Source organism: Neoarius graeffei, chromosome 8 (genome assembly GCF_027579695.1).
Source record: "Neoarius graeffei isolate fNeoGra1 chromosome 8, fNeoGra1.pri, whole genome shotgun sequence".
NCBI lineage: Eukaryota > Metazoa > Chordata > Actinopteri > Siluriformes > Ariidae > Neoarius > Neoarius graeffei.
The window spans coordinates 31,692-46,761 of NC_083576.1; the positions used below are offsets into that span (position 1 = coordinate 31,692).

At 44.3% G+C, this 15,070-nt stretch overlaps 1 protein-coding gene across 1 annotated transcript; it reads left to right on the forward strand.

Moving 5' to 3' along the window:
- Positions 1-129: 129 nt before the first annotated feature.
- On the forward strand, positions 130-14,758 carry LOC132890318 (uncharacterized). The gene is made up of 3 exons (XM_060927128.1): positions 130-899; positions 987-1,789; positions 14,030-14,758. The coding sequence occupies exons 1-3, from the start codon at positions 188-190 to the stop codon at positions 14,756-14,758; spliced, it is 2,244 nt and encodes a 747-aa protein (XP_060783111.1). The 5' UTR covers positions 130-187.
- Positions 14,759-15,070: the final 312 nt, after the last annotated feature.

Here is a 15,070-nt window from a genome sequence, read left to right on the forward strand (position 1 = left end):
ACCATTATTGTATATAGTGTAAATAGTTTGTGTGCAAGACAAAAAAAAAAAAACAAAAACACCATTTGTGGACCAAAAACAACAAAAAAACAAAAAACCTTTGTGGACCAGTGTCCCAGCCACACAAACTCCAAAACACCTTGTACAGCTCGCACGCTTGAACACCTCATCAGTTGACACAGATTATATGAAAGAGGAAGATTTGCATTGTACAGCACATGTTCACCAAGGGCAAGATGTAGAGTTTGAAAAGACTTGGTTTGCAGACCCCCACACGTGTGAAAGATTGACCCTCAAAACTACATATTGGTCTAAACATTATTGTGCTGTGCAGGTCCATTTTACTCGTTGTCCAAACAGCTGCATCAATGCTAATCGCAGTGTTCTCAAACATGTTATGCACGGCCTCAGAACAGAGGACTCTGAGGTTGACTGCTGCCAACATGATTTCTTTGACATCATTGATTCTATACCCCATGTCTCATTAGCAAAACCGCGAGCCGCCCATTGGAAAGACGTGGGGAAGTGGGTCAAGAAGTGTGCAGCCAATGACAATGAATGGTCCCGAACAGAGGACCCTAGTGTGTTGTTTTGTCAAAGGCTTGGGGTCTACAAGCAAAGTCAGGCTGTGTGTGTGCATGTTAAGCGCAGCGTAATACTAGCCACTGATGACCAGGGTCCTGGAGACCCCAGCCGTAGTGGCCTGTTTGTCTCTGTTTCCACAGGCATAACTCCAGCAGAGGTGCACCCCAAATTGGCGGGAGTTCCAAATTCCGTTTGGGCAAAGGGTAAACATGATGTGGGCCTAATAAAGAATGCTGAACCAGTGGTGATCACCCCCAAATCGGATTTCAGGCCTAGGCAGACCCAGTATCCACTCAAACCAGAAGCAATTGCAGGTATAAAACCAGTCTTTGATTCGTTGCTGAAGGCAGGTGTAATTGTCCCTTGCCCGGACTCTCCAGTGCGCACTCCTATTTTTCCAGTTAAGAAGGCAAGAAAATCGTCTCAGCCCGATGAGTGGAGGTTTGTCCAAGATCTGCAAGCAGTCAATGCTGCGGTTGTTCCGCGCACACCTGACGTCCCTAACCCATACACCATTTTGGGCCAGGTGCCCGCTGACAGTAAGTGGTTTTCAGTGGTGGATCTAGCAAATGCGTTCTTTTCTATTCCTATACATAAAGACAGCCAGTATTGGTTTGCCTTTATGTATGATGGTCGTCCATACACTTTCACTCGTTTGTGCCAGGGTTACTGTGAGTCCCCAACCATATACAACCAGTGCCTTAGAGACAGCCTCGCTTCGTTAACTTTGTCACCGAGATCAGCTTTGCTGCAGTATGTTGACGATTTAATGATTTGTGCCCCAACTAAAGCTCAATGTGAGGATGACACCATAACGCTACTGCGACACCTCGCTAAGGAAGGTCATAAGGCTAGCCTCACAAAATTACAGTTTGCAAAACAGAAGGTGCATTTCTTGGGGCATGATATCACAGGGGAGGGAAAAACGCTGTCTGCGGACAGAGTCTCAGCTATTCAGAAAATTCCCAAGCCGATCACTGTGAAACAAGTTTTGTCATTTTTGGGTATGTGTTCCTATTGCAGAGCATTCATTCCGAATTATTCCATCCTGGAAAGTCCAGTGAGAGAGCTCGTGCACGGTTCGTCCCTCACTGCTTCATCACCTGTCGTATGGACACCAGAAGCTGAAGAAGCATTCCTGGCCCTAAAAGGCGCCCTACAGACCACACCCACACTGGGACTGCCTGATCCCAATAAACCATTTGTTCAAACTGTAGATGAAAAGAAGGGTTTTATGACCTCTGTTCTTTTGCAGAAACACGGGGATAGATTGAGACCTGTAGCTTACTTCTCCAGCAGGCTGGATCCAGTGGCGGCTGGACTTCCTGTTTGCCTGCGTGCAGTTGCTGCAGCTGAAAAGGCGGTAACTGCCTCCAGAAATATTGTGGGGTATTCTAACCTCACCCTTTTGGTCCCACATGCTGTCTCCCTGCTTCTGTTGGAGAAAAAGACATCACATTTGTCAGCACAGAGATGGTTGAAGTATAACACAGTCATACTTGATATGCCTAACATCACTGTGAAACGTTGTACTGTTCTGAATCCTGCCTCTCTTCTCCCTACAGAGGACGATGGAGAGCCACATGACTGTGTTGCTCTCACTAACGATTTTTGTTCCCCCAGGGCAGACTTAAAGAGCGACCCTTTGGAAAATCCAGACATGATCCTCTATGTGGATGGTTCAGCCTCCAGAGACGGGAAAGAACAAAGTAGGTTTTGCCGTAGTCTCAGATCACGAGGTCCTCAAGGTGTCACGTCTGCCCTCGAACCTGTCGGCGCAGGCTGCAGAGCTCTGTGCCCTCATTGAGGCATGCAAATTGGCGGCAGGGCAATCTGTCAATATTTTTACGGACAGTAGGTATGCATTTGGCGTTGTGCACGATTTTGGCACCATTTGGAAACATAGAAATTTTCTCACTAGCACAGGATCTCCCATTGCACATCATAAATTGGTCTCTGAGTTGTTGGATGCTGTTCTACTCCCTAGAGCTATTGCTGTGTGTAAGTGTGCTGCCCATACTAACAATACTGATCTTGTGTCTCAAGGGAATGACAGGGCAGACGCGGCAGCTAAGTGTGCAGCCTCGGCTTCCAGTTCACCCTCTAACCTTGCCTTTCCTCAGGTTTCTACCCCTTGTTTACAGCTAGCGGACCTTCAGAGCACTGCCACCCAGGACAAGAGACGAGTCTGGAAACAGGCAGGCTGTATCCTTGCAAACTCGGTCTGGGTTTGTCCCTCGGGCCGTCCCTGTCTACCAAAATACATGTTCCCTTTCTATGCAAAATTGGCACATGGGCTCACCCATGTGTCAAAAGGGGGGATGGTAGCAGAAGTAACAAAGAGATGGTTCACAAAGGGGTTTTCAAATTATGCTGCAAAATTTTGCAAGCAATGCTTGATATGTGCACAACATAATGCAGGTCAAGGTATCAGACTAACTCAAGCAGCACACCCAATACCAGACAAACCATTTGATCACCTCCAAATGGACTTTATTGAACTGACACCTAGTGAAGGGAAAAAGGTACTGCCTGGTAATAGTTGACATGTTTTCAAAATGGGTAGAAGTATTCCCCACAGCTAAACAAGACTCAGAGGCAGTAGTCAAAGCACTCCTGAGAGATGTAATTCCTAGGTGGGGTATACCTAGCAAAATCTCAAGTGACAATGGAACACCCTTTGTTAATGCAGCCCTAAAGAAAATAGGAGCATTCCTAGGGATAGACCTGAAACAACATTGTGCCTATCATCCTGCCAGTGCAGGAGCAGTAGAGAGGGAAAATGGGTCACTTAAAAATAAACTAAGCAAAGCTTGTGCAGAAACAGGGCTAGGATGGACAAAGGTCCTCCCTGTAGCACTCACACAAATGAGGATGCAAACTAGGCCTAAACATGGGTTAAGCCCATTCGAAATTCTGTTTGGACGAGTACCCAACACGGGGATAGGGCTAGCTCAAGGAACACTGCCGGACACCACACTGTGTGATGATGCAATGTTGAATTACTGTGCAACATTGTCCTCTGCTTTGAAATCTATCCACAAACAGGTAAAAGAAGCACTTCCCAAACCCGCTGAGGGACCTCTGCACGATCTACAACCAGGGGATTGGATCGTGGTGAAGGATTTCCGACGAACCAAGTGGAACAAGCCACGGTGGAACGGCCCATTCCAGGTCCTGCTCACGACCCCAACGGCAGTGAAAGTCCCAGGCAGAGTGACGTGGATCCACGCTAGCCACTGCAGGAGGGTTCCTGAACCGGCTAAGCAGGAGGGAAAAGAAGGCCTAAGTGACCCAGATGCTGACTAAAGCTCGAGGAGAAAGAAGTGTTAATTAAGTACATCTGAGGACAGAACCCCAACCATAAGGTGGGACAAGTGGTAACCCGAGACTCAGGAGGAGAGGTAAGCGATTATCATTCAGAAGGTGCCCTACATGACCGCTTTCCTGCTTTGATCTAAACCACGTGGCGAGCAAGTTCCACGGGACTGAGCGTGACAGCACAGTTACGCTGTTGCACCCTCAATAGAGAAGAGTATTTAGTATCTAGTCAGTAAAACTCGTTTCAGAAGTCCCGAGTTTCTCCAAGCTCCGGTGAGGTGGGACGAGGGCTGATAGGGCATGCTCGCCCTCTGAGCACCAATACACGTCAAGAAGGGCAAGGGTTAACTCGGAGACCTAGTTAACACAAAATGAAGGGGGTAAATCATTATAAACTAGGTCCAGTCGTGGGCCTGAGTATCTTGATCCTAATGGGGCTCATGGGAGGATTCGTGTGGTGGTCGATACAGGGAACCCAGACGGACACAGAATCAAGACGAGGGAGACATCCAACTCATAATTTGTATTGGCAGTATGCTAATTTTACAGCTAAACAAGCTAACAGGTCAAATTGTCTAGTTTGCTCAACTCTGCCACACACCGTTACACAACCATTCGTGTTCGAGATCGCCAACACAACGGATGAAGACACTGCGCAAGCATGGCGAGCTGTGATGGAAGCTGTCTGCAATGATGTAGAAGACTGTAGTGTCATGTATCAAGGTGGGGGAGACGACCCAAGGGTAGAAATTAGTGTAAATGAATTAGGAAAGGGGATAAATTATACCTTATGCGCAGGGCGAAAGGGTGATCCAAACTCAAACCTCGTAGGGAAGGTCAAGGAAACCAGGTGTTCAACCATTTGCACTGTGCAGGGTTCAGTCCCAAATCCAAATGTGACTTGCACGGGACGAAGTGGCACTCTGTACAAGCAAGGCAGAAAAGCGATAACAGGAAGTGACTTAGGACCAGGAGGGAATCTAACTCAGTTAGCGGGTCCAACCTTCTATTACCCAGGCTGGCAGTGGAAGTGTGGTCACTATGTGTATAACTTTCTTCCGGTAGATTGGAAAGGCACGTGTGCTCTGATCCAATTAGATGCCCACCTAATAATAGCAACCCCTGAGACGAGTGGCAGACGACGCAGAAGTGTCGGCGATTATTTTCCTCCTCCGGAACATCAGCTGTAACCCAAGGTGAAGAAATTCTTTCAGGCACTGTTTCCACAGTACGGGATAACACAACTCTGGAATGAACTTGAGGTGGTGCATTATAGGCTGGCGCAGTTTGTGAATTCAACCATAGAGGCCATGGAGGGCGTGAGAACTGAATTGACCGCACTCAGATTAATGACGACACAGAATCGCATGGCCCTCGACATCCTTTTGGCAAAGGAAGGTGGAGTGTGTGTCATGATAGGAGAACACTGTTGTACGTACATTCCTGAAAACGACGGAAATCATGGTAACATCACTGAGGCACTGAACAAGATGCGCAAGGTTGCTGAACAATTACGAGCAGACGAACATGGAGGAGACAAAGACAGCTGGTGGCATTGGTTTAGTGGATGGAAGACTCTAATTCTATCCACCATACCGGTCCTGGGCTTAGTGATTGTGATGCTATGTTTGCTCCCTGTTCTCTGTCAATGTTGTATGTCTGTGTTTCAGAGGCAGCTGACAAATATCGGTTACCAGATGGTGAAAATAGACTCCGATGACTTGCCTGACTGGCCTCCAAACTCACACGAAGACTATAACCCACCGTTCCATGACATCAGCACAGTTGAAATGAAATTGGTCCTGACTTAAAACACTTTCATTATGATTGTTTCCTGTTCTATTATTCCTGATCTATGTATATGGCTTGCTAGCATTTATTTAAGATGTCTATGTCTTATAAAAACAGCCTTAGCATTATCCCTGTACACTCAATGACGTGTTAAGTCGAATCTCTCTGAGAACTCTTATCACTGAAACTGTGTACAGTTCTTTTCTTTCCTTTAGCAATTTATCCTATAGGATAAAAAGGGGGGAATGTGAGGGAAATTTTAATGGATGAACATTATTATTCTCTGTGTTTCTGTATGTTGAGCTCAAGTGGCCTATACTGAGAAAGATGTTTTTTCCTATGTTGTAATCGCTTTTCTGTGGCCTTCGTGGTAATGAGCAGGGTGCTTGAGTTCAACCTAGCTTGCATCTTCTCATGATGTAACCACCTTTCCTGACCTTGGGGGTGATAAGCAGGGTGCCCGAGTTCTGATAACTACGCATCCGCCCGAACGCCAGGTGCACGCTCTAACAAAGCTTCATAGAAAATCTTGAGCCAATCACGTGAAGATGCAAGCAGTAAGCAAATGCCTTTAGAGTATAATAGATAGCAGCCACTAAAACACAACTCAGAGAGCGCGCGCGTACTCTCACATCACTAGAGGTGATGCTTTAATTTTCTTTCTTTCTTATATACCTTTGTATGATTTACTTTAATAAATGACTGAAAAGACGACTGTTAAGCGTTCTGAAGTGTTTATTAGAAATTTCCATTACACTCTCACACACACACAGACAGAAGGGACGGGCTGGTCGCGGGCTTCAGTCTGATTGACGTGTCAGTATCCAATCATTTTGAGGTGGTACCTCGACATGACTGGATGGCGTTTTTCCTTTATTTTACACTGTAGACTGGATTAAAATATTTCGGTTTTTGGGTCAAACCTTCTATTGTACTGCTTGCAACATGGGTGTGCATTTCATCCATTGATGGTATGGCTGATGGCTTTCAAAACATCTCTGAATGAAGCAACAGGTATATTACATAAAAATGGATAATGGTAATGGTGAAAATGATAAGTTGGCCTTATATATGCCAACAGATATTCAAGGTATAAGTAGATGAAACGAACATAAAAGGGGTCTTATTTTCAGCTAGTGTACTGCAGATGTAGTGAGTTGAAACATTTTCTGAATGAGCTAGTTGGCCCCTTTTAAATAAACAGGTATCTATTCATACAGTGAGATCGCCAAAGTTTAATAAACTGAAAACGCAACAACTAATTTTGAAGTAGATGATATATTGGACATGTGTCACTTGTGTTTTGTGACTTATTGTAAAAATGATATAAAGGGTCCAAAATCATATAGTTACAAATATAATAGCAACTTCATATGATAATATTAACCACTGGTTATTTCAGAGGAGAAAAAAATGGGGACACTATTGCTTCTATTCGGGACAATACAACACAGAATTCGGGACCACTGGGGGACACAAAGAAAAAAAGTTAATTTCGAGCCCTGATCATGTCTCCAAAATAGGTACCAAACGACTCCAAATGGCCTGAAACGTGCTCCTAACAATGTCCCCCCGGAGGTTTTTTGGCTGTGGGACTTAATAAAATTTTCACTCCATGTAAGTCTATGGGAAAACGGTTTTCGTTGAATATCTCCGGAACGGAAGGTCGTAGAGATTCGGGGGTGGGTGGCATCCCACATAATTCGAGGTCTCTGAACACGCCAGAAGTGGTCTCGTGTCTCTACGACCTTCCGTTCCGGAGATATCGCCAAAATAAAATAACCCTTTTTTCGGCTCTGGCTCCGCCCCCCGATGTCGCAGCGTAACGGTTCCGGTATCAGTGGATAGCCCTGGTCCAGCTGAATCCATAGAGGGGTGGAACATCGCTGTAGGACCTTCAGAACCGACTACAGAGCCAAAACGGAGGATGGCAGGGGGTGCCAAACCTCGCTTTTATCCCCTTACCTCACCCTAACCTTAACCCTAACCCCAACCCCAATAAACTCCAACTGGGGCTCGGAATAATAACCCAAATACACATGGAAGTACTTACCTGGCATCTGTGGGGCATCGGGGATGGGACTCGGGAAGGACAGTGCACAACACGGCCTTGGCCTAGGCTAGGACGTGGATCTTTGTGGAAATCCTAACCAGCCAGTGCCTCCCGGGTCCTGTCTGGATGTTAAGCGGTGCCAGCACGTATCCCCTGTCCATGTTTCTCCTGATGGGCATGTGCAATTGGCCGAGAAAATCACTGGTATGCCTAAAAGGTGAAAGAAAATTTAAAAGGAAAACAATAAACACTCAAAAAAGGAAAATAAAGGGAAAGTGGTTATTACCTACTCATAAGAAAGTCCTGATTGGGGTTAAAAACCATAAATGTCAAATGGAATTATTTAAATATTTGGTACAATTCTAAAGATTAACTGCAACCTATTCACTCCAATACAAAAAGAAAAAGGAAAAAACTCTAAGGGTACATATGGAAAATTGAAAATAGATTCGATAGAAAATTGCTAATGGCATTTAAGAAACATGTAAAAGTATTCAAATGATTAAATTTAATAATTTTAGTTAGTTTTTATAACCAATTTTAGCCCATTCAAACTTGATGGAAAATGGAATTTGCTTAGTCATTCTCTAACAAGGAAGGGGAGGGGCCTTCCTAAGAGTATAAATAGAACACAGGCTCAAACACAGGCACACATGCACTGATTCTCCTGCTATCCAGCGTTTATCTCCCAAAAGTCTATTTCTAGACTGACGAAAGCTCTGTCCAGCGTTTATCTCCCAAAAGTCTATTTCTAGACTGAAGGAAGCTCTAATTTTTATGTTTTGTTTTAAGCAAAATCCAGCATTTATCTTCCAAAAGTCTATTTCTAGACTGAAGAAGGCTCTGTTTTTTTTTGATTAAACAAAATCCAGCATTTATCTTCCAAAAGTCTATTTCTAGACTAAACAGAACACTACCTATTCAAAAGTTTGTGGTCTTTCACTGACATCTTGTGGCCAAACCGTGTAATTGCATCGAAATATCATCAAACCCAAATACATTTAAAACGTACTGTTTATTTATTTATTTATATTTATTTATTTTTGTCTCTAGCAAGCCAACGCCCGAAGAAGGTACATACTGTACCGAAACGTCGTGACTGGCTTCCCCCCCCTTTTCCCCCCCTTGTTTTAAACAAAGTTTATTTCCTTCTATTTCCCCCTTCTTCTGTCTTCTTTTTCACAATATGAGTGAGTGGACGGTGGTACAACGGGGCAGGTCCCGTCGAGGCCTTATGCATTTAGCACAATGGTACCATAACCCACGTATTATTGAATATAGACCCCCATTCAACAAAAAGGAACAGAAGAGTCGTAACCCTTATTATTCAGATAATAGGTTTGCGGTCTTAGCTGATAAAGGGAACCACTCACGGAGTGTCTTTAGGGGCAGAACTCAAAATCGAGACACCTCTAATCAAAGGACTAAGGTGAGATGGGCAGCAACAACCCCTACTAAAAACAGCACACAAAACAATACACCAATCACTGACCGGGACAGGCAGAACATCAAATCGATGTATAGCCTCATCCGTTCGATTCATCACTTAAGCAAGGTTTCAACCTCTTTGAGCCCCACACGGCAACCGCCATCTTTACAAAGGCTCACTGAAACCTTGTGCACGATCATAAAGCCGGCCTCTCCTTCAGAGCGCACTCAATTACTGTTAGAGGGTAATGCGAGGAACTGGCTCTATAACACCAATTTGATTTTGGAAGAACATTATAAACAAAATATAGACTCTCTCTTGGAGAAATTAAAGAGTGAGATCAGGGGCAATTGGCACCCTCTGTTTGATACGGCCACTAGGTGGGCTACTCGCAATTATGGCAAAAAGCTTCAAAGAGCCACCCTTGACCAGGCCCAAGCAGAACTGGCCTCCGCACTGGACGATCGTGCAAATGAGGACAAGACGTCCAGTCGACCTAGAGGGGCTGAACGGGGCGCGTGCAAAACAACATCTGTCACGGAAGTGACATTGAGCCAGTTCTCGGAGGAGGACTTTCCTGGCTGTGGGACTTAATAAAATTTTCACTCCATGTAAGTCTATGGGAAAACGTTTTTTGTTGAATATCTCCGGAACGGAAGGTCGTAGAGATTCGGGGGTGGGTGGTGTCCCACATAATTCGAGGTCTCTGAACACACCAGAAGTGGTCCCGTGTCTCTACGACCTTCCGTTCCGGAGATATCGCCAAAATAAAATAAAATAACCCTTTTTTCGGCTCTGGCTCCACCCCCCAATGTAGCAGCGTAACAGTTCCATTATCAGTGGATAGCCCTGGTCCAGCTGAATCCATAGAGGGGTGTAACATCACTGTAGGACCTTCAGAACCGACTCCAGAGCCAAAAAGGAAGATGGCAGGGGGTGCCAAACCTCGCTTTTATCCCCTAACCCAGCCCCTAGGCCCCCAAAAAAGAATGGAATAATAACCCAAATACAACATGGGGGTACTTGCCAGGCATCAGTGGAGCATCGGGGATGGGACTCGGGAAGGACAGTACACAACACGGCCTTGGCCTAGGCCAGGACGTGGATCTTTGTGGAAACCCTAACCCTAACCTAACCCTTTGGAACGGGCATCAAAAATCATGTCACATTCAATTTTCAAGTCTCTAGGACCTTCTTGTCAACTGCTATCAGAGGATCGCGACATGTCGCGATCAGTCTCTCCTGGCCTATCCTAACCCCTAACCCTAAACCTTGGGAGCCCCGTGGTGTAATGGTACACACAATTGACTACAATGGTGAAAGTCTGGGGTTCGTATCCTGGGTCGGCATATCTCCAGAACCGTAGGTCATAGAGACCTGAAAGTGGGTGGCGTCCTACATAATTTGAGGGTGCTGAGCACACCAGAAGTGTCCCCAACTCTCTACGACCTACGGTTCCGGAGATATGCGTTAGCCCTAGCCTTAGCCCCTAGGCCCCAAAAAAGAATGGAATAATAACCCTAATACAACATGGGGATACTTACCAGGCATCTGTGGAGCATCGGGGATGGGACTCGGGAAGGACGGTGCATAACACGGCCTTGCCCTATGCCAGAACGTGGTTCTTTTTGGAAAGCCTAACCCTAACCTAACCTACCCTAACCCTAGGCCAGGACGTGGATCTTTGTGGAAACCCTAACCCATCCCTAACCTACCCTAACATGGAATAATATCCCAAATACAACATGGGGGTACTTACCAGGCACCTGTGGAGCATCAGGGATGGGACACGGGAAGGACAGTGCACAACACGGCTCTGGTCTAGGCCAGGACATGGATCTTTGCGGAAACCCTAACTTACCCTAACCTCAACCACTGAAATCAAATCTTGGATCTTGACCTTCCCCTCATCCCATTCCCAAACCCTGGTTGAGGACCATCTGACTGATCACCAACCCCTTCGTACCAATATCCAAGATTAAGGTTGAGAAAGAATATGTTTGCTGGGGAACATGGTGTCTAGGCTGTGGGGGAGTAAATGGACTTTGGACAGGCCCATGCATAATGCACGCCCCAGCTTTTGCTGGGGTGATGGAAATCCTTCACCCTAAGTTTTAAAACTTTCAAAACCATTTTATTTGTGACTGAAAATCATCTTAGCAGAGTTGCAGGTATACGTGTAGAACACAACTACAACTGATATATGGTAATATTGATGAAAAGTTGCATTGTCATATAATGCATTACCACATGACAGTGCAATGTAGTACACTGACCACAACACACCTACTATCAATAAATTATTACTGTTTTAGTAACTGCAGTCTGAGCTCACTGGGGAATTTTAAGCAGACTGGCACAGGACAGAAAAGTCTGAAATGTTATCTGTCCATCCAAATTTCAGCCTGTCCGAATGACGGGCCGGTCTTTAGATACCTGGAGATGGCTTCTCAGCTATTTCCAGGTACATTTTTGTGATCTTCAAAGGCCAAATTACCCTAGACATTAGTTGCTAATTACATTACAAACTGAATATAATTTACAAGAAAAACCTGCTTAGAGTTCTACCCAGGAAAACAGTAACACACACAGGTCAGTTCCATGTCTAGAAAAAAGTATGATGGGGGCAAGGATGTTCCAGTTGGTTCCAACTTCCTGGGACTTACTAGGTACTATAATAGCACTCGTGAAACATTCTGTCAACAATGACTATTTTATACTATGTTTATAAGAAGTGTATAAGAAATTTAGTAATTAGCACACCTATTACATAAAAGTTAAAATTTTGAGTATGAGATTCCAAGTAACTTTGGAGCAAAATAACTTTTAAAGTGACCCAAAACTAGACACGGTAATACCATTTGGCATTCAGAGTAAAATCTGCTGGACTCGAACTTAGAAAATAGAAGAAAACACTGCAAAAGAGAAACCAAAAGGAGTGAAAGTGATTAACATGCTGTTACCATAGATATAGTCTTTTATGAATGCAGAAGTGGGAGCTCAGTGCTCCGACTCAGGTGTGACTGAATTAGGGGATATGCTTCATCTAATTTAGATAATTTAAAAAATATATTTGTCAGTGGGCACACAGGAAAGTGTAAAGTATAACGCTTCTGTCAGTATGTTTGTTGGAGCCATTTTTGCCATTTTGTTGTTTCATTTTGTTAGTATGAATATAAGAAGTTAAATATTATTATTGATTATGCTGATGTAGTCAGTCTGTGTCACAGGGTGTTTGGGCAATAATGGGCACAGATTTAGATCCACGTTAGATACTACATGGCCCCACCTCCTTTCACCTTACGCACACAGGTGATTTTGAATCAGCTGGCGGGAGTAGGAAGGGGACACGGTTTTTTGACCATGGCAAACAGAAATGTAAAAGGATTTAAAAAAATAAACTAGTGCTGTCAAGCGATTAAAATATTTAATCGCGATTAATGTCGCGACTGTCATAGTTAACTCGCGATTAATCGCAATTTAAATCGCACATTTTTGTCACATGAAAAACCACTGTAATTCTCTTATCAGCATAAAAAAGTGAATGGGCTTGCTCACCGTTCGAACTACGGGGGTACACGGGGGATCCGAGATCCCCTGAAACAGACATGAGATCCCTTGAAAACATGACTTGGGAAATGTTGGGGGGGTCTCTAAAATATTGTCAAAATGATGTTTATTGACATAGCAATCATGTGTAATGGGAAGCATTTGCATATCCGAGGTGAGCGCGCGATGGAGAGCCGCGCTCTGAGACAAGCGCAAGCACCCCCCCAAGGGAATAAAGGGACCCCCCGAAAATATCGGCATAGTTCGAACACTGGTTGTACCGATTTTTTTTTTTTATTGTAGAGCATAACACGCCTTGTCACAGCCACTGCAAAGTGGGGCTGGAGCCACCGATGGGAAAACGAAACCTAAGCCGAGCACCGTGGCTCTTCGGGGGAGGGCAGAGGACTCTGGCTGTGCGGGGCGTGGCATCATGTCACAGAGCGTTAATCTCGCGATAAAAAAATTATCGCCGTTAAAATTGAGTCAAGTTAATGCGTTAATAACGCGACATTTTTGACAGCACTAAAATAAACGTTTAAGTTAAGAAAGTAACCTGCGTGTCATTAATCTCACTGGCTGCTCCCGTCAGAGCGTCTCCACGCAAATTTTGAACCGCGCCGGAGGCCGCAACATTAAGTCAAAAAACTCCCTTGGATTAAAGTTTTGGAGCTTTTCATGGACTATGGACTGTTGGCTTTGAAACTTCATGACGAAGACAAAGCATTGGAAGGATTATTGGATGTAACGTTGTCTTACAAGTCTCCGGTCCATGAGTAAAAGTTTATTTCCTGAAGCGCTTTGGATTCTCAAGTTTCCTGTTTAGAACGAGAACAAAGGGATGGCCTAAAACAAAACATTACAAAGGTGATCATTTCTAAACAAGTGGACTTTAAATGCTGAACACAGATTGTGAAAGTGACTGTAAACAATAACTAAGTGGAGTGTATTTAAATCGCACAGTGTATGCCCAAATAATTAGATGCTGAAACAATGATTGAACAAAGCTTGAAAGTTCTAACCGCGACTTGCGGTGGGAAACTGGGGGTTTGTACAAGAAAAATGAATGAAGCAAGGGCTTTGTCTGATGCTCATGCAAGTGTTGAAATGACTGACAAAAGCGTTGCCGCATTAAGAACTGCAATGAATGAACTGTCCAAAGCGCATTTATCTGTTCAAGCGTTGCTGTCTGACGAAGATAAGGGAAAAGATCGCACTGAGTGGTATGAGCCTAAAGTGGCCGTGTTTGAGAGCTTTTTACACATTCCTTGGACACCGATTCCTGCATTGCTGCTCTTCAGAGATTCATGTGCAGGAGGGGTCAGGTCAAAGAGATGTTCTCTGACAACGGCACAAACTTTGTGGGGGCAGAACGTGAATTGAGAAACTCACTAGCACTTCTGAATCACAGCAAGATCCAGCAAGCCCTATCAACTGAGGGAATAAAATGGACTTTTAATCCTCCCTTCGGCTCACACTATGGAGGCTCATGGGAGAGACTCATCCAAAACATCAAAAAGGTCCTCTACTCCATTGTTAGGCAGCAAGTCTTGAATGAAGAAAGCCTGCAGACGGTTCTCTGTGAAGTAGAGACTATCTTGAATGATAGACTCATCACTGTAGTTTCTGATGATGTGCGTGATCCAGAACCCCTCACACCAAACCATCTACTTCTGTTGAAAGGACAACCCCTGCTGTCACCAGGAGTGTTTAAGAAGGATGACTGCTATGCCAGACGGAGATGGAGACAGGTGCAGTATATCGCTGACCTGTTTTGGAAGTGCTGGGTCAGAGAATATCTTCCTCTGATGCAGGAAAGGCAAAAGTGGAATGTGGTGAGAAAGAACCTTAAACCAGACGACATCGTCTTGATCATGGATGAAACATCACCACGTAACTTATGGTTAATGGGAAGAATAATAGAGACCATTCCAGACAGCAGAGGACATATTCGACGGGTCAAGATTCGGACCAGAAGCAACATTCTGGAGCGACCCCTCACTAAGCTGTGCCTTCTTCTGGAGGCTTGACATGACTCTGACCTTACTGATTTATCTCTCTTTCCCTTTTTCTTTGTACTTTGAAGATTTTTTTTCCCTTTTGAAGATGATTTTTTCATTCTTTCCACTGAATAGAACTGTTATAAATTTGCTGATATATAATGTATATGGCCTCTAACACAAACAAATTAACTATACTTGATGGTTCCATGTTTATTACTGTAATTGTCAGAATACTGTAGACAATTAGGGGCCGGGATGCTGGAGCCATTTTTGCTATTTTGTTGTTTCATTTTGTTAGTATGAATATAAGAAGTTAAATATTATTATTGATTATGCTGA